General features: G+C 38.3%; 1 protein-coding gene across 1 annotated transcript in view; it reads right to left on the bottom strand.

Annotated features, from left to right (window-relative positions):
* Nucleotides 1–10,882, bottom strand: part of GRB14 (growth factor receptor bound protein 14) — a 47,173-nt gene extending 36,291 nt beyond the window's left edge. The window contains exon 1 of the mRNA XM_033065358.1: nucleotides 10,782–10,882. Coding sequence (XP_032921249.1) covers nucleotides 10,782–10,844 — 63 coding nt within the window. The 5' untranslated portion in view covers nucleotides 10,845–10,882. The remainder of the gene's footprint in view (nucleotides 1–10,781) is intronic.
* Between the last annotated feature and the right edge of the window lie 10,390 nt (nucleotides 10,883–21,272).

The following is a 21,272-nucleotide window of genomic DNA, read 5'->3' as shown; positions in this document are numbered from 1 at the left end:
AACCAAGGCCTTTTTTGATAAAGGTTCAAAAATCTTATTGTTTGACTTAAAGAGATTAGTATTCAGACCAAACCTGAGTATTCAGGTTAATAAAAATGTATATGCACATGAACTTTTCTTCATTAATTTAAAAGTTAATTTAGTGGCAGTGATCAGCTTATTAGTCTTTTTAATATACTTACAGTATTACTATCTTCTCTCCTTTGTTTCCACACTGCCTGCTAAGTTTTAGCTTTAAATAGTTTTTATATATTTAATAGTAATATGCAGGTTTATATTTTACCACATATAATAGCAATATTTAGAATGCACTTACCATAGACAGATGGAAAAACATCCAGTTAGACTAACTGGGCTAAAAAAGAGAAATGGAACAATCCTACTGGAGGATTCAAAGAATCTGACTTAAGAAGGTACTTCAGTATTTTATTTTTTTAAAAAAAGTTTTTGAAATAGAAAATAAACAGAAAATGTGAAAAGCTACCAGTGCATCAGTGGTTTTATCCCCAAACCTAGAAATATGGTAGAAATTATCCATGTACTACTCTACTTTCCAAAGAAGTCATGTCTGAAGACAGAGGAAGAAAGAAATTTAAATACAAAACCACTAAAATAAACCACTGTTTTCTGTTTTCTGTGTACAACGAAGATGAGGGCAAAATGTTATCAGCCTCATGTTTGTATAGCTTGTCCCTATTTATGTCAAGGCACTAACATTATTTAAATGAGGCTTTCTGTATTTAATAGTGCAGTTTGTCCAACATATCCTTTGCTTGTCAGAGATAAATAGAATGCTGTGTTCCAGCACAAGAGAAAGCAAATCTGTTACTGCCGCGTTCTGGCTGCAATCTACGTTTCTGAAGAGATACCAGCTATAAAAAGAAGTACCTATTGTTTCTACCAGGTTTTTCACACCATGTTGCTGGTTTCTCAGTAGAGCAGATCTCTTGCAAAGCTGAGAAAGACCAAGTCTCTGAATAACACTGCTAAGAGACCAATTAGCTTCCTATTTCCTTTGCAGCAGTCCTGAAATAGATTTTTTAAATAAGAAAGAAGAAAAAGTAGAACAGATTTTTTCTTAAAACTCTCTTTCACTTTGGCGATTTTAAACAGAAGTTTTGGCTTGAACTGTAACACAGTTTCAAAGCAAAGAATGCCTTTATCATCAGCTATATCAACTGTGTATTCCCCTGAAGGTCACTGGAGGAGAAAATAATGTAGACTCCAAGACAAAGCAAAGTTTAGATTTTTAGCTAAAGAAGATAAAGTTTGGAAATTTTCTCTGTATTTCTGGAGTGGTACAAGGAATATCCAGAGCAAATATGACAAAGGCCATGTAGGGTAACCCACTGTAATAAATGGTTGCTTTACAGTGCTGAAATAGTTTGCCACTTGGTATACGACCAAAAAAACTTGCTTTGCTGGGTCAGACTATAACACCCTTCCAGTTCAGTACTGTTATCTCTGAGTATCTGTTTCGAGTCATCAGTGGAATATAAGAGCAAGGCTTAACTGTTGTAGGATAGGTATTCTGACAGAACGTTTTATTTCTCAGCACTTCTGAACCCTTTTTTAATTCACATAGCATTGTTCCCTCTGGCCAAAGCATAACATCCAAATAAAGAGTAAATCCTGCAGTAAAGCTAGTAAGTCTACTCAAACCACGTAAAACCTTCAACTATACACTGTTGTGTTATTACAGATTTGTCAGCAGGTTTTGCTGGGAAATCCAAACCCCTAAAGAAACAGAAAAAAAGATGAGGGGTATCTGGGCATGGAAACCAGTCCCTGTAACTGTTGGCAAAAATGTAATAGTCCCCAAGTGCAGCAGAACTAAAACAAGTGAACAAAGTGAAATAGGAAGATAATAAATGGGTGACGGAGTTAAAAGGGGGTGATAATTCCAGAAATTTAGTCTATTTTGATAATGTTTGCCTCTAATAATTCTAAAGTGAAAATTAGATACACAGACTGAGCAGTCTTCAGTCATACAGGAAAGCTGAGAAGCCAGCAGCACATTTCCCATCTCAATGCTTGTTGTGATACTCTACATTCAGAGGTCTGCTGGGTTGTCTGGCTGCTGCTTCGCTTGCCCACACACAAGCCACGTTCATATTACCATAAATGCATGCATTTTATTTCTGTTATGATCATCCTACAAGTCCTGTCAAACAGGATACCCAAAAAGACAGTGACAGAACCAATCCAACAAGTTACAATCTACAGGACCAAAGGAAAAATGACAACACTGAGGGCCTGCATCTGCAGCTGATGGGTATGATGAGCTACTGAAGCCTGGCTTTCAGGCTAATACAACACAAGCTGAGGGCTCCAATTGCTATTCAGTCTTGATATCATTTAATTGCTAACCTGCTAATTGAGAATGGGAATGACTAGCTCAGAAAAGCAGTCCAAGTGGTCCAAAAAAAAAAGCACAACACTATGTTAGGGCAAAGGTAGTCAGTAGAAATGATACAATAGGCAACAAGAGTGATAAAAAGACTGTGAAGAAATTGGAATGCACTAAAGAATAGTGGGGCGGGGGGGAAGGGGGTCTAGTAGAAAGTAAAGGAAAAGCATTAAGGGTGTCAACTGAACACTTCCTCCAGGTCTCAGTCCTTCATATGAATTTTAGTGGTGTCAAACAAAAAAGGTATTGGCAAAAACACCAACTGCAAGAAGCTGCAACTGCAGGGATGTGCAAATCATGGGGAAGAAAGGAATCAAAGATGTCTCTCCAAGTTCCAAGCATCATTTTTGATGCCCAAGCATGAGTTTTGGTGAACATATTGGTCAGCAGTCCAAGACAGTCATTTGCATCTCCCAGAAACAGAAAAAGGAGATGAAATACAAGAACTGGGATGAAATATGAGATACGTGCCAAGAGCCTGTCAATTCTGGGTGAAGAAAGTAGATGTGTATTCTTGGAAAGTGTACCTTGGAGTTTGACTCGCCTGGCTTTGTATTGTTCCCAAGGCACCCGTTATAAACTGTATTGCAGCAGAATAAATCTGTTCTTATATAACTACTTTAAACTCTGAAAAGCTGGTTGCCTTGAAATCATGTAAACATAAAAAAAAGAGTTGAAAGCAACTGATTATGGACAATATCAAAACAGGAATGTTAGGAAGTCACTACCAGTGTAAGAGACTTAGAAAGACTGGAACTGGGCTAAAATTTCCCGTGTTACAACAGAATTTTAATCAGTTGGAGCATTTTGACCCGTGATGGGTTGACATTGTCTAGACACCTGATGCCAATCAAAGTCACTCTATCAATTCCCTCTTCAGCTGGACAGATAAGAGAAAACAACAAAAAGCTTGTGGGTCGAGATAAGGATGGGAAGAGACCAGTAACTAATTACCATCACAGGTAAACAGACTCAACTTGGGGAACCAGTTTTATTATCAATCAAACCACAGAAAGGCAATGACAAATAAAAGTAGATCTTAAATCACCTTTCCTCACCCTTCCTGTCTCCCAAAGTTCAACTTCACTCCCAATTTTCTCTACCTCCTCCCAGTGGTGCAGCAGGACAAGGAACACAGGTTGCAGTCAGTACATCATTGTCTCTGCTGCTCCTGCCTCCTCAGGGGGAGGACTCCTCATACTCTGCACTTGCTCCACAAGGGCTCTTCTCACAAGTCCACAGGTCCTGGCAGAGCCTGTGCATTGTGGGCTTTCCGCAGGCATCACAGCCTTCCTCAGGCGTTCACCTGCTGTGGCGTGGGGGCCCCCAGGGTGTGCAGGTGGGTCTCCACAGCCCCTGGGTCCCACATGGGCACAGCCGTCTCACCATGTCAGCACCATGGACTCTGGGGGAATCTGCTCCAGTGCCTGGAGCACCTCGTCCCTCTCCTCCACTGACCATGGTGTCTGCAGGGCCGCTCCCCTCACATGTTCTCTCTTTTTTCTGCTACAGTTGCACAGCAACCTTTTTTCCATTCTTAAATATGTTAAGCATTGCCCCTATTGGACATAGAGGGAACTTTCTAGAAGCTTCTCACAGAAGTGACCTGTGTAGAGCCCCCCCCTCCCTCGTTACCAAAACCTTGCCATGCAAACCAAATACATGATCAATCAGTCATAACTTCTTTAGGTCCTTAAGGTCCTTTAGGTCCTTGTTCTGCTGGACTGGTCTTGCCTCTATTCCTGACCAACAGGCAGAAAAACAAGGAGTGAAGAGGAATGGGGCATGGGCAGTACCTATAGCAACTGCATGAAAATGAGGAAGAAAACATGTCTAAATATGAATAATTCCTTGGTTAAATGTGACAAGTTTTCTTTGCATTCATTTAGTTTATCAAAAGTAAAGAAAAATTTCTAATTTTTCAGGCATTTGCTTATGCATGTTGAAAGTAACATGCAACAAACATATAAGTAAGGAAAACTTGATCTTTTGCATAAGACACACCAATACCTTGTGTGCCATTTGTTGAGTATCTCCCTTCACATACAGCAATGCAGCAGAATCAGTATGGGGTTTACTTTAGCAGAAATAGCTATTGATGTACTTCAAGGCCAGATAACACTGTCTGAAGGTCAAGCTCTGACTTCTTGAAGTCTAATTTATTCAAGAGGAGACTAAAGTACTAGAGCTAGAAAGTGGCCAAGCGCTTTCTTCAACTGATGAAAAAAAACTGGTGTTTTTTTTCCCCAAAGGATTTCTGCCCACAGAAGAGGATTATGAGCAGAGTAGGGCACTAAACACTGCCAATTTCCTTGGTTACTGTATGAAGAATGTTAGATGTTCAAAGAAAGCAAGAAGAAACTGAAAAAAACACATCAAAAATCTGTTCAAGAGAGAGGAGACCAAGTGCAACATTAATTGTACCACTAAACCTTGTCAAACTACACAAAGGACAAGTAATGGCCAAGTGCATTAAGCCACTGAGATTTTAAAAGACTTTTAAAAAGCTCTGTACACTTAATACTCACCCTCTCATAGGCACATACACACATACATCTCTACCTACCCTTTGTGGTAACTATGCAGCATGGTGCTTTACATTTTAAATTTCAAGATCACTGATGATTTTGTGTACAAAATACTCTGAAAAATGTGATTGCCTGTAGAGACTGGAATTCCAAAGGATAGATTAGAAACTACCTCTCCCTGCCCACACCTGAACCATAGGGACTGCTAAAGATAGTCCCATTTTGATTTCATTTACACATTTGGGATCACAATAAAAACAGTAGGAAGTTTTTCTGGTTTCATGTTAGTCAAAGCAGAAACTATGACTGGTCAACCAATTTATGATGGCTATACCAGAATCCACTTTTAGGCTCCTGCTTGAGTATAAGTGCAAAAATTGGTCTAAAATTCTTTTCAAGAACAGTTTCTGATCTAGATTGATTTGACCTACAGCATAAGGAGGAAGCTCTATCAGTAGCTCTCTCCTAAACAGTCCCTGGATCTAAGCAGAGTTCTTCCACAATGACAGAAAATGCTGGTCTGCCACCCTCCTTCTTCCCTATCATCCATCATGGAATCATTAGCCTCTCCTCATCCTCTGCCACAAGCAGGTAACTCAGTATCTCCAAGTACTGTACAACAGATGAATTTTAGGCAGTTGATTAATCCTTTCAGAGCTAACATGAAAGCTGTATGCTCCCTCATACAAGGACCTGAGGTAGATACTTGTAAAGCTAGCTTCACAAAGTTTTACGTATTAGAAGAAAGCAGGAATTCCAGATCTCCCCAAACAAACTGTAGCTATCCTAGCACATGTCAGAGACACAAAGGTGGCAAGACCTTTCTGTAAGCCTACATCTTAGCTTGGCCTTCTAGCAATCTTAAACATAAACTTCTTTCATAAAACAAACCACCATTCTTCTGAATTCATTTTGGGTCTCTTCCATTCCCATATATATTCCTCCTTCTCAAACTTCCTCAACTCTTTTTCTGGCTCAAAACCTTTATTCATTGTGTAACAAGCTCTGCAGATAAAGAAGTAGCCTATCATGATGTTTTATTCTAGTAATTTATGTCTAAGATATAATGCTGTACTGAATTTCCAGTCACACCCATCCTAAAGATTTACCTGTCCTTATCCCCTTTACTGTCTCCTCAGATCCCTCAATAATGCATTTAAGAAAATATTCCATTTTGAATAAAGACTTCAAATTCAAAAATTTCACCTCAACCACTACAGTTTTTCTGATTACTGCTCCTTAAGACTTTAAAAGCCTTTAAAGCCCACTCAAATCCATCTCCTACTCTCTCCATCTCTTAAGACACCTCTTAGCTGTCTTCAAAACTGCAGGATGCTGTCCTTATATGATTGCATTATAGGAACATTTTATTACTGTATTATAGAATCAAAGAATCCTAGAAAGACTTGGGTTGGAAGGGACCTTAAAAATCATCTAGTTCCAATCCCTTTGCCATGGGCAGGGACATCTTCCACTTGATCAGATTTCTCAAAGCCCCACCAACCTGGTCTTGGATTATATTATTTATTCTTGTATTTCTTTTATTTCTAGTACTGTATGAAAGACAAAAAAGGGCACTGGTATTGTTTTTGCATTTTTAAATTACTATTTTTTAAACTGTCCTTATGAAGAGATGTTTCATACATGAATGCTTCGTCTGCATCCAGTAATTTTATAAAAGGTGTCCACTTAATGACACCATTATCATGTCACTTAAAGTGCCTCATGTAAAATTCCTGGATTAACACACTGGCCTTTCCTCTCAGGGATCCAAACGCAAAAGTGAAAAATTACTTTCATGCTCTTAGCCTTGCAGACAGACATTACTAATTCTCAGTACAATTTGGCTTAAGTGACCATTTTTCCTTGGGGGAGGGATAAGTGTTGATTAAAGCAGCATGTGATTTTGGACCAGAAAAATAGATGGAATAAAGATGCAAGAGCATCTTGAAATTTGCATGCTTACAGTAGTCCTAGATTTGATCAATCTAAAGTCATATCTTCATTTTCTGATCAACATTTTTTCCATTTAAAAGACACTATACAATCTCTTCAAGAACTGCTGCAATTTATTCAGTCAATACATATTGACTATGTACATAATGCTTTTTAACATCATATGACCTAGTATGCTACAAAGTTCTCAGTTGTTGTGGAAAAAACTGCTAGTCCCTGTTTATACACCTCGTATAGACATCAGGTGCCTAAGTCTTTACTTACCATGTAACAAATCTAACAGACCTGTGAGTGTTTATATTGAAGAAATCTTTGGTCTTTGACTGTAAAACAATGTCTTGAGTGCATTATAACCTTTCAAGTCTAATTTTTTAAGTACAGTAATTTCACAATTACTATAAGCCACATCTCTGGGTGTTGGCAAATGTTTTGTTCTTTGTCCGTACACAAGCCGCACCCAATTATAAGCCGCTCTGTCATTCACAGCGAGGACCCGCGTGCAACAAAGTTGCCAAATAGTAACAGAATTGCAGGATGGGGGGGTTTACTGGCTCGGCTTGGGTTTACTGGCTCCGCTTGGGCCGTGAGGGCTTGGGGTTGCCGATGGGGCCAGGTGGCCCAGCTCGGCGCTGCCGCTTGGGGCCAGCCGCCGCCGCCGCTGGGCTCGCTCGCCCCAGCCCAGTGCTGCGCCGCGGTGGCAGGGGGGCATGGAGCCCACCGGCACCCACGGCGGAGGCGGGCGGGGACAACCAGCAGGAGGGAGCCCCATGCCTCCCCTCGAGTCGCGGGGCCAGCAGGAGGGAGCCCCTCGTCTCTCCCCCAGGCTGCACTGCCTGAAGGAGGGAGCTCCCCCGCCTTCCCCCGCCCGGCTCCACCCGCCGTGCAACAGAGTAACCAATTTGTAACAATCGCGTAAAGCCGGGTTTTACTGGCAGGTTGCTCGACTCGGCACCTCGGTTTGCAGTTCCGGGGTTGGAAATGTCAGAAAATTACTCACATATTAGCCGCTGCTGAGTGTAAGCCGCATTTCCGGTGTGGGAGCAAAATTTTAGTCAAAACGGTGCGGCTTGTAATCATGAAATTACTGTACTTTTAGAGTAGTACAACGTTATTCATACAAAAGATAAAAACATTTACTCTGAGTTGGATTAAGTATATGTCTAGTCTATATATGCTATAAATCTGGTTGTGATAGCACTCAATATACATAATTACCCATGGTCATTAAGCATGTAATTTTCCCATCTCTGTCACAAGACCCCCTGGAACCTAAACAAGGCCCGATAGCTTTAGTCAAAAATATATTACTTAAGAATAAAACAGATCAACCGTGATAAGTACTTCACATCAGACTTTAAAACAGGAAGTATAAAATAACTTTGGACAAAGCATATTAGACATTTTGAATGAAGATGAGAAAACCTAAGTGTTCAAGAAGTTGGCAGAACAGTCAGATTAGCACATTGATGATGCAAAATTTTACCTTTTGTGAGATGGGAAAATAAATACTTGTAATTTTTGCAGTATTCTGATTAAACTAGACTTCTTACACAATTACCTATTCCATGAATTTAAGAAATAATTATTTGTAATTATTGTAATGATACTCTAAAACAGTGTTTCATGAGCTAATGTTTCTCTTGACTTTGCAGTGTTAATGTAAAAACCCTACTTTTTCAGTGCAACAAAAAGTAGAAATTGCACTTTAAGTCAAAGGTTCTAATGTCCATGAGAAACATGAACAAATTTACACACGCACATATGGCACCCCTTACCAGCAAGGCTCTGTCCTGCTTACCTTCCTGCCTTCCCTTCCTCCAGTATTCTAGTTCTCTAAATTAAGGTGTTGCTACAGAAATAACAAAGCCCCTTCTGTAGAGAGAAAAGATACTTTCAGAAGGAATTCTACATGCATAGATAGAACCTTCACAAGCCTTAACAAGCCTATTAAATTTGGCACACAGTGAGACTTCAGTGAGGACACATGCCTTCAAAATTTTTTGAAACAGTGTGCAACCCAGTAGCTACTTACCTAAGGCAACATCCTATGCTGCTTCCTCCTACTGCTTCCATTAATTTTATTCTGGGCTTACAAAGTGCATAGATAAAGAGAAGTAAAGCCAATAACTGTTGGCAGCTAACTTGATAACAGCATGAAAAAAAAATTGAGAGAGAATGTGCTGAAAATTATTTTACTGTGAATTTGTCAAAAAACTCTAGTATTTTCTCAGAGAATTATTATCTTTCAACATAAAGAAAAAAAGAAAAATCAATCCATTGAAATACACACTACAGTTAAAACTGAGTTTCCCAGCCTTCTGAATGCTAGATTGAGCAAAGTTACACCTCTCCCATCCCACACAGCACCAAGTACTGCTGTGTGCATACCAGAGGAGTCTAACACAACTACAAACTGCAAGAACAAAGACCTTCCTCTCCTTACATAAAATTAACAAAACCCAGATCAAAACAAAAAACAAAAAAACCCCAAAAAACCAAAAAAACAACCAACAAAAACCCAAACAAAACAACAACAACAACAAAAACTATGACAACTAAGATTTGAGCTCTCTCTCAAGGGGTGTTAGGAGGAGGAAGAGAGCACTGGGAGATAACCACAAGACTGAGAGGATGAGAGCTGAGAAGATAAACCACAAGTTTTAAAGAAGCATTTTTGAGAAGTGTAGAGATATTGCAGATTTGTTAGATAACACTGTGTAAGAGCACATCTTGCACATATCTAAATGTTAAAGTTACTATACCAGAAAAATAGTACATTATTGTGCAAGTAAAACAGCAGCATAATCTAATCTGTACCAATCAATCCCAATAAAACTGTGCATTCACAGGCTCCCCCTCCAACTCAAACAATGAAATAATATAAATGAATACCACATATCCCAAATCAATAAAATTATGTGTTTATATACTTCTTTAGACCCACAGGACTAATGCCATAAATATATGCTGCATTCCACATAAACTGCTCATGAGTACCACTTAATACTGTAGTAATATTTCAGTGAACTTTCATTTTTCACAATGTTGGTACATTAAAAGCCACTGAGTAACAGAAGAGTCTATTAACAATGACTCAAGCACATTATGCAGCAATGAGGTTTTGAAAAATATCTACACATTTACAAAATAAATCGAACTAATTAATAACTTAAAGCTTGTTTGAAATAACCTCTCATAAATTAATATATCTGGCTCAGCAGAGAGTGTTATTTCTGTACTTCATTTCTCTGAGTATTTTTAACTTCACAGATACCCCCAGCGCATTGAGTTACACTAGGCAATCCTAGTGCACACAGATGTAATCATTTTGCACTGCTTACACGTTTTACTGAGATAACAAAAAAAAAAAAAGGCAAGTTACAGTGGCTATGGAAAAACACTGAACAGTGTCACCCTGGTTCCCAAAATACATGATGGGCCATCCACTATTAAGGCATTAGCCAGAAAAGGTCAGGAAAAAGCACACTGTGTTTAAGGCTGATGCAAAACCTGTGGAAGCAGGCTCCAGTAATCCCCTGTTAGGAACAGTATCATAGCCTTCAACAGAGGCATATTTTAATGCAATCATGACACTTTGAAAACTACATTAATCTGTGAGAAAAATAATTTTCTGCACAAAGTACAAAATTATACTAATAAAAATCTAGTAGAGAGTAAAAAAAATATTCAATTATGGACACATATATATTTATAAGCAAACATATTCCAAATAATGAAATAAAAAATTTCTACATTTATCAGAAAAGAAACATTATTATTACAACAGAGCAATTTTTTTTAAGTGAATAAATAAATAGAGGCATGTTTAAGCATTCTTATCAACCCATATTAATGTCAGAATTAAAAGACTGATTTAAATGCCATACCCTTTTCTGCAGAGTTATTGGCATAACTGCAGGCAATGTTACTCTTCTGGAAGATAAACTCATGTCTGCTTTTCAGAGAATTTGCCAACCTTCATCCAGGTGATAACATGAAGCAGAACAAAGTAGTTAGCAATATTTCTTGAAACCTAATTCCTCATAACCTAAATACTGGAGAGTCAGCACAAAGAAAAGACTAAGGCTCTAGTAAATGTCATTCCATTTATGTGAATTCAGTCCTACTCAAAGCCAATGACAGAACACACTGGGGTAGGACAAACCAGAAATCAACCAACCAAAGAGCTTGAAAACTTCTGTTCTGTCCTTGGAAATGCCCACACTATCTCTGGCTATAAAAATAAGCAGAACAACATGCATTTCTATCACTCAGAGCTTTGTCTTTACTGTCAAAACAAGACCAAATCATTAAAGACTGCATTCTAACACTTCACACTGAGTGGTTACAGTCTTGGGGCTCTATCTCTGGCTTTTTCCAGGGAAACAAAATATTCTTCAGTGCTTCTGATCTTAGAGTTCATGAAAGTAACTGAGAATAAGAACAGATTTAATGAATCCATGCAGTTTTAATTATATGATTCTTAACTACCTTTATTCAAAGCAGAAGCAAAACACACCTTTTAAGTAATGCACTTACTACATTTCCAATGCAACCAAGGCCTGAAAAGGTGGCACATAAAATGTTACAAAGAGTGAAATGTTTTATGACTGTTTTATGAACCCAAGTTTTTGCAACCTCCACTGACATAATTATTTTATGTATCAAATATCTGCATAACAAATCTGCTTTCATTAACATGGTTTGACAAAGGAAATCTGGGTTTCTTCTTTCCTTCATTGTCAAAAAAGGTAACATTTTGTAATGTTTAAATGATAAGGCAAGCTATAATCTTTTTAAAGGTCTCATAACGCACTTAATAGCCATTTTTTTCTGCTTTCATGCAGCATGACTAAGCAATATTCCTGTTGTAAACCAAATTATTAAACAGATGTTAGAACTGTGATATTGGATATTTCTTTCATAACTCTTGACCAAGCAGTTCTCATCAAAAACACTCCTTATTGTAGCTGAACATTGCAGACATTTAAAAAAATTATTTGTATTAAGTATCCATAGCATCTTGAACAACAACGTCAGACATGCAGGCTACTGTATTCCACAGGCAGTCACTGCAAGTGGATTATTGATCATACATCTGATGTATAGGTCCTAGAAGTATTCAGGAATGACTTGGTAAATATTGCAATAATCCATACTAAATTTCACTAGATCATATTTATAGGGTTTTTTTTCCCTCAGTAACTGGAAATGAGCATACTCTGTAGTAATCCCAAAGTATCTAGAAAAGAATCTCATCTCCAAGACACAAGAAACTGTACAACGACAAGTTAAAAATAAACAATTTTATTTCATGTGATTTTCTGATTTGAGTTTTAGAGGTGGCAAATACTTAACAAGGCTCTGGCACTAGTGATTCAAAGCATCTCTTTTCATGCTAAATTACCTTCCTCAAATCCTAAAACCTGAAGTAAATTCTGTTGATGAACAAGAGGATCAAACCTCATAAATACAAAAAATACAGCTCCCTCCAAAAACTAAAACCTGCATTGCATTGGCATTTTACCAGCAGCTCTCAAATAGTAATAAAATACTGCCAAGGAATAGGAAGTAAAGATAAATATTTTCCTAAAATTTCACAACCTGTTGTCCTTGATTAAGACATACAGGATGGAAAAAAACTGATAAGAAATCGATGCCAAGTCACAAAGATAATTTCTTTAGAGACAGACATTTGATCCTTGTTGTTGCTTTAAAACAACAGCTTCTAATAAAACCATAAAACAATTAAAATACAGCATTATTATCAAATAACCAATTTCCGTGCCTCATAGTAAAGGTTCACTTTTAACTCTGATTCCTTTTACATTCAGTTTATAGCAGCAAGAGATCCATAGCAACTAATCTTTTAGGTTTAAGGTATTTATTTCATTTTATTTTTGTCCAACTCCAGTCTGAAATCTTTATGACTGCTTTGATAAAATAAAAAAGTATTTCTGAGATCAAGTTTAAAGTGCTACTTATGTAACATTTGGAATTATCATCCTTTTCTACTAGAGATAGCTATGATAAATGTCAAGTGTTTGCAATTAGGTTTTTACCTTTCAGGCACACAGTTTTTATTTCCTATGGGAGCATGTTTTCAAAATCCTATAACACAGCTCCAAAATTTTGCTGTAAGAGTCAGAAAAAAACTTGTGGTACCAGAGCCTGATCCCATAGGCATTTTATTCAAGGAATATTAGACATGCATGTATTTGCAGCACCAGGACAAAAATCTCCCTCTACTCTTGTTCCCTTGGATCTTATGAAAAATTGTTTGGGTAATAGTGACTGTAGAACTCGCAGCATTGCATTAGTGACTTTACTGGGAAAGAAACCAAAATAACCCAAGCCATTTTTCCTCACTCCCAGGTACTGAAGGTCCTTGGCTCTTGAAAGCATGTGCAGCTTTTTGCTCTATGAATAAAATTGACCCATTTGTCTGCAAGGTGAAGCAAAGGCTTATTTTCTTCAGTGAAATTATTTGTATTGTATCTTTTCCAATCAGAGTAACAGACCAGACCCACTCAGAAAGTAACCAAAAACTTAAGTGTTGCATTTGACTTGGTAATAAAAATCCAACAATCAAATAATGATTAGGTTTTAAACAAAAATATTAAAGCGATTTATGTATATTAGTGAAAGTAAAAATGGTTGCACCAAAAATAAAATTACAGAATATTTCCTTTTCTTAAATTTCATGAACACACATTAAAGAAAATAAATTGAATAAAACAAGTGCAAGCCTTGCAGAATCACTTCACCGTGTCAAAGTCAAGAAGAGTTCTATTGATAAATGTGAGATACAGAAGGCTTTAAAAGCCAATTATGCCTTCAAGGAAATATATATAACCACTTTTTTTTTTGTCCTATAGATAAAAGATTTCACTTGTCTATGGCAGGTCTGCAAGGAACTTTGCTCGTGCTGGTGGACAGGAAGGAAATCAGATCCAGCTCACTTGCTTAAGAGCTCTGTGAAATGACTATGTTTATGCAGCTTTTCACTCCTATTTTTGTCACTAAGCTACCAGATACAGTTGTGAAAACATTGTGCAGATACTTTTTAGATACTTCAAAATATAAACCACTTCTACGTCTTGCCACTTAAGAAAGCGTGACTAAATGGAGTGGGCAAGAATTGAACTGCCCTTAGTAAATTAGTAACTCCAATAAGGGTTTTATAACAACATATGGAATAGAGATATCCTGCTAGAAGAGGAAGGTCAGTGATGTCCTTAAGGCACTGAGTATGGAGTCACAAGAGCTGATCTATTCCTAGCTTTGCCAGATATAATGCAGGAATGTGAGCATTTATAGGTAACAAGAGCAAACCAGACTCAGCTTTTGCTTCTGTAGATGAAAAGTCAATCTAGATAATATAAATCCAGTAAGGTTTATAAAAAATTTTGATGCTATTTTTCGTACTTGTCTTTGAGCTAAGTCAGAAGTTTATTACACAAAACCAAGATAAATCAGGTAAGTTATTTTGGTGCTATTTGCCCTTCCTTGTGAGTACTCCTGTCTGCCTGGCACAGTCACTCTGTCTCTTTACCAGAAGAGCCCTTTAATATGTGACCACAGAAACACACAGAGGGTGTTTTTTTGCACAGGCACATTTACATACACTTGACAAATAGCTACTTACTTTAAAACCACCCCAAAAAAGAGAGGTTTCAAAGTGATTGAGTTGTTGAATTGTTGACTACTCATATAGTCCCTTATCCAAAGAAAACTAGTAAGTCTTAGTCCTCACATAGAACACACACTCTCTTGGAGGGTCAATAAGGACTGGTGCAGATGCAGTTGCACTAAAACGGGCTATATTACCTGCACAGCAATATACACATTACAATGTACCTAGGGAATTCACAAAGAAGTTTCAGCCACAAGGAACATAATGCAGTTTTCCATCCTCACCAATTTTCCTCACAAACTTGGGGAGATCTCAAAGCATTGTTAAACATGCTCCTTGCAAAGCTTTTCAGCTGCCTATTTTTGTAATCAATAGGTTCAAGCCTGATAGAAAAGCACACTGAAGTTCTCTCAGCTGAGTTGTTTAAGAAAACCCTTGTATTGCATGGGTTTCCCTCTCACAACATTGCAGTAAATTCTAGTAATTAGGAGAATAAATTCTTGCAAACTTCCAGCCTGTTTCTCAACAGCTGATACCATTTCTGTGCCATTACCAAGAGCTTGCAGCTGTTCATAAACACCAAGTCTTAATGTAATCAGTAACAGGAGTTATCATAACATAACTAATAAAAAAAGGCTATTTATAGCCCAAGAATGCAGTAATTGAAAAATCCCATTCTGATCACAGGACAATCTAGTGTATATTGACTTCCTGTGGATGTAATATCAAGCAAAGAAGCTAGAAGACAGACCTACCAGTATGCAGTATAAACATATCAGAAACAGGCAGGAACACCTCATCAGTATCCTAATTAGAAGCACAGGCATACCACTAAGAAAACCAATATATGTTTCCCTTTTGAGACTTAAGTATTAAATATCCTGTACACTACTGGGCTAAAATATGAGTTGATTAGCTGCAAATGAATGTTCTGTGATGGAAACAAGAGAAAAGCAACTTCACATTGTTACTAGAGCAGAGGTCTAATTTCTTCTCCCTCTTAATTTCTCCTCCCACAACTGCCCTTCTTGAAAGATTTTTGTTGGCCTGATTAGCATTTTTTTTTAAATCTTCCCATTTGAGGTGACTCCCATCAGGACTATAACATGAGAGGCATGCTTAAATACTCTGTCTTGAAAGTCTCCTCTTCTGTTCATTCCCAAATCAAAAGCAGTCATAGGAGTGTGAATGCCTTTAGAAGTAGCACCTTTAAATATGCTGAAGACAAACATGGAGAACATGGGCATTGGTCAACTGTTATCTCCCATTTATTACTGCCAAATTTCACCACTTGCTAGAAATACAAGTGCCATCTTGTTAGTAGGAATAATCAACTGCTAGAAAAGTTTGTAAACTCTGAGCCCTGAAATCCCCAGCTGGAAGCTGTATCTATTAGTGCCTCTGCACACACACAAGAAGAGATTGAAGAAGAGCAAGAATTGTCCATAACAGATTGGCCTTCCACCGCCTGGCAATCAGCATTCCTGCTACACAAGCACCAACACACAACTATTATCCTAAAGATACTCATCTAAGTGATGTGCAGGTGTTAAGACACAGATATAAGTTGCCCTCTACTACAGTGTGATAAGGGTGAGAGATCTCAGGGTTACTGCCAGTTTCTGTACATTTTCTTATGCAAGAGAAACTGAAAGCAGGGAGTGAAGCATGATAGAAGCAGGCACCTTAAAAAAAATGAGGAGTCCTTTTCCTGTCCTAACAGTGACATCTCCAATTGATCCAGTTTTCATTACAACTCGAGCTTGATCTCTTAATTACACTGGCACAGTATAAAGATCACTACTGCAAAGAGTTTAAAAGAGCATGAAGCAAAAATCATGGGGGAACAACCATACTGTATTAGTGGCTCTGGAATTATCATGTGAAAGAACAAGTCCTCAGTTATTTATTGTAAATAGATACAAGAAAAAATGAATATATAAAGAGTATTAAATTATTTCATCAATCACATATATTCAATACATGGATGATCAAGCTAATTCCACCTGGTGAAAACTGACCAGGTTCAACAGTGGTATCTATATGGAGGCATGGGGATTTTTTTAATATAAAATCTAAATTATACTTATTATGTCAACATCTATGCACAGAAGTAGGACAGGAATATGCCACTGCTTGTTTCTATAGTTCTCAAGCTCTTATTTAAAAAGATAATAACTCTCAGAACACCAGAAATGCAACAATCCAAGGATATATTAAAAACTGCACCAAAATTCCAAGTAATAACTGATTTGAGTTTGAGCTCCATTCTTCAGTCAGTGCCTCAACAATAGAGTAACGAACTTATATGATGATAAAATCATGAAAATTCAATCATCTTGCACACTTTTTAGTTCTGTAAAATGTATGATAAAGTACAGTAAATTCACGAATACAAGCCGCACTGAGTATAAGCCGCATCTCTGGGTGTTGGCAAATATTTCAGTTTTTGTCCATAAATAAGCCGCACCCGAATATAAGCCGCTCTGTCGTTCGCAGCGAGGACCCGCGTGCAATTAGTAACAGAACCGCGGGAGGGCGGGGTTTACTGGCTGAGCTAAGGCTGTGCAGGCTCGGCCTGCTAGGAGTCGCTGACGGGGCCAGGTGGCCCAGCCCGGTGCTGCCGCTCGGGGCCGGCCGCCGCTGCCACTGGGCTCGGTCACCCCAGGTTGGCGCTGCCCCACGGTGGCAGGCAGGGACGGAGCTTCCCCCGCTCCTACGGCAGCGGCGGCAGGCGGGGATGGAGCTTTCCCGCGCCCGTGGCGCCGGCGGCGGGCGCGGACAAAGCACCCCGCCTCCTCCCCGAGCCGCGGCAATGGCGGCGCAGGGCCCCCGTCGGCTCCCCGAGCCGCGGCAATGGCGGCGCGCACTTCCCCCCCCCTCCCCGGGCCGCGGCAATGGCTGCGCGGGGCTCCCGTCGGCTCCCGGAGCCGCGGTAATGGCGGCGCCCCCCCCCACCCCATCCTCCCTGAACCGCGGCAATGGCGGCGCCCCCCCCACCCGTCCTCCCCTGGGCTGCAGCAGAGGAGGGAAGAAGAGAGCTCTCCCGCCTCTCTCCCCACCCCCCGTGCTGCCTGCAGGGAGCCAGGGCAACATAGTAACACTGTAACAATCGCGGAATGCCGGCTTTTACTGGCAGGTGCTTGGCTCGGCACTCTGGCTGGCACGTCTGGGGTTGTAAATGTCAGAAAATTATTCACATATTAGCCGCCCCCGACTATTAGCCGCACTTCCAGGTTTCCACCAAAATTTTTGTCAAATTGCTGCGGCTTGTATTCGTGAAATTACTGTACCTTGTATTTTCTCCTTCTATTGCACACCTTCCCATTCAAAAGGGGTTGTAAACCTTTATTAAGAATCATCTAAGTTGTCAACTTCACTAAACCTGTCGCTTTTAAGTAATTTAACTATTAATCATGGACTACCCTAGGCTTATTCAATGCAACTATAAACTGTTTACTATATAAAAACAGCAGTAGCTGATAAAAAACAGGTCTTTAAAATACTGGGCAATGACACAACAAAAGTAGACCAGAACAGAACTACAGAAGTTTAATAAGACCAGAAAAGAACACTGAGGAAAAACAAAATGGAGAAAAAAACCCACACAAAAATACTTAAGGCTTGATCTGATTTTATGAATATTACTAAACACTATTCTGATTAATTTAGACTGTGTGTCCCAGGAAACCAGAGGGGAACATGTAGCTGCTCTCATCAAAGACAGCTCAAAAATAGTCTGTAAAAGGAAGATGTCAGTAGTGTTCTGCTGTTACAATACTGACCTCTTGCACCTTCTCCCTACCACAGCATCACTTACTGACAATGCCATCAGTGAGAAGAAACCTCGACAAAGATCTGTAAATAAAATCTTTCTTTAATCATGTATCTGTCTATGGCAGGTATGGAGTGGCTACAAAATGACCCAAACTTTTCAGTTCTCCAGTCTAATCCCAAATAAAAGCACCCATCCCTGTGAGCAATTATAAATAAAAACTGTGTTAGTATCTGTCACATCTCATTTCCTTCTGAAAATTATGAGAATTCAAGATCCATTCATGAGAGTTTAATCTTTTAATGTCAAATTCAATAAAACTGAGCTGTCAAAAGTGACTCAGCAACATTAGAGAAAGTTCCCTGCATTTTCACCTGGCTTTAACTGACAAGTCTCTTGTATACTCAAAGAAGTTGATACTGTCTGTATCATCATCTGCTCTAGACACCTAGAGCAGACACAGAGACATCACAGGGCCAAAATGCCAGGTAGTCAATGCAGAATTCAAGTGGTAAATATTAAAGGTTCACTTTTTGGAAAAATCAATGTTTCCAAATTTACAGAGGTTTTTCTAGATAAGTTATTAGATCTGCTGCAATAGCTCAGAGGTTCCTTGTTCAAAATAAAACTTTCCAAATACCACCGAAGAGGCAGTTTCTTGAACTGTCTATTTGACAGTATTGGTAATTTCTTTTATTCTATTTAAGTAAAAACTGTAAAACTTAAAGCCTAAAACCTTCCTGATGTTACCAAATTAAACAACAAGCTTGCAGAGGCAATAGCTGAGTAAGCACAAAAGTTAGAGTGCCCTTGTTTTCTTGCTTATTAGAATGGGGGAAAAAAAATCCAAAAAAAGAAAAAGAAAAGGAAAAAAAAGAAAAAAGAAAAAAATAAAAAGGACATGCTATTTTTGTGAATTTAGAATGTTGACAGTGTTAATGTTTACAGTCTTTGGTTTGTTTCTGGACAGTCACAAAGTGAAAGAAAACACTGAGGGTTGATGTGAAATTTGACAGAAAGCAACTAATTCCAATGTAAAGCAGATAAAGTAAAATACAAAAGGAAACAAACAGGTGATTATTCTGAAGTTGCCCCAGGCTGATGTATCAGACAGTTGGTGATAGGACACCTCTACTATAAACCAGGCTAAAAGAAACTGTTCAACCTTGCCTCCTGACTTTTACCTATGCAAACCTGTGCCTTTCTGTCAAAGTGTTAAGATGACTGGTTGAAGTACAATGGTATCTGCATTAAAATAGCAAGTTTTAATAGGGCTCTAAATTATTCCAATTTACTTTAATATCAATCAATCTTTCCTTGGTGGGCAGGAACACCATATAAATGAAGAACAGAGCACAGGAACTGGAACAGACCACCAAAAGAAACATCACAAAAAGGAATCCAACTGAATCCTTTTTGCAATCCTCACATTAGAGATTTCATTGAACTCTTTAAGTTGGTTCTGTACAAAATGTTTTTACTGTTAATCTATAAATCTAATTTCAAAGTACTAAGTTTTTTGTGTAATTTAAGGGAAATAGAGAGAAAACAGATATGTTCTTAGAAGCAGTAAAGAAGAAAAGATTTGAGAACTGATAAAGGAGGACATGTGCAATTGTCTCCAGCTTGGTAGTTAATCTGGTAAGAAACACAGAGACTGGAATTACAGTAGTGCCTCTTTTGCTTGGAAAAAACGTCTCAACCCTTGGAAATTGATTAGAAATTTAGGAATCATTGCATTAAAAAAACAAAAAAAATCCACCTTTTTGTTTTTGCTTTGTTTGAAAGTCAAGAATAAACAGATATTTCAGCCAAAAACTCTGTCATAAAAACATTTAAGCACCAAAGACTTAGCCCTATATGTCTGCTAGTAGAATTACATGCAGTTTTGAAGAATGGGGCTCCAAGAAGATATATTAGAAGACCCTGCACTGTAGCTGTAAAAAAATAAATGGTACTCCAGTTACAACAGTCAATGCTCAATATTATTCATACACTTAGAATAGTACACATTAAAAAAAAAAAAATCTGCTCTTTAACATAAAATTCCTGTTAGCTCTTCTTTGTCAAAGAGCTTTACATAAAAATCTTTAAGAATACAAAAAGCTAAGTGAATTCCACTACAATCACATGTATTTGAGGTCTCTATATAACCGATTTCCTGTAAAAAACATTGTGGGAGTATATTTGGATTCTACATGATAAAAATATCTACTTGTTTAGAACATCAAGAAAGACAAAAGAGACAAGGTACGATTTCAGATTTTCTTCACCTTGAGATTTACTTGAGTTTTATTTTTGCACTTCTAATTTAATTTAAAGAAACAAGGCACTAATTACCTTGAACTACTTTTGTCATGAAATACTTTTTGGCTTATCCTTGAGCAGGGTAAGAACTGTCACTGCAGTGCAAATATTCAGGTTTTGTTCTCAGAAAGCATTAAAAACTAAGCTTCTATAAAGCTACAGCAACCTCTTCTTAGTTCATTTGACCAAAGACAACAAGAACAGGCAAGTTCGCTTACAATTAATATTTTTCCCTGCTAATACTTATTTTGATCATAATTAAAGACAGAAGTGCAGTGTTTTATATTTTCAGTTCCTGGTAATTTCTTAGAGAACACAGGCTCTGAGACACAATTAGATTTTCCATACGAGTTCATGAATTCCACCTAATAGCAGCAGACGCTTGATTCCTCAGAGGAAGGCAACATTTCCCACCATCCACCAAACTGACCATGTTGTGTTGGACATGAGGGGAAAGATGGTCTTTTTGGCCTATTCAGATAAAAGTCTTCCACCCTGAAACATGAAATTCAGTTTATCTGAACACATTTCATAGAATCAGAGAATCATCAGGTTTGGAAGACACCTTTACAATCATCTAGTCCAACCATCAACCCAGCACCACCACTGTAACCCCTAAATCAGTAAAGCATCACCCAGCACTAGATGCAGATGCCTCTG

Source organism: Catharus ustulatus, chromosome 7, assembly GCF_009819885.2.
Source record: "Catharus ustulatus isolate bCatUst1 chromosome 7, bCatUst1.pri.v2, whole genome shotgun sequence".
Lineage (NCBI taxonomy): Eukaryota > Metazoa > Chordata > Aves > Passeriformes > Turdidae > Catharus > Catharus ustulatus.
Note: the sequence above shows the minus strand (reverse complement) of the source record. Positions and strands in the feature narration are given on the sequence as shown.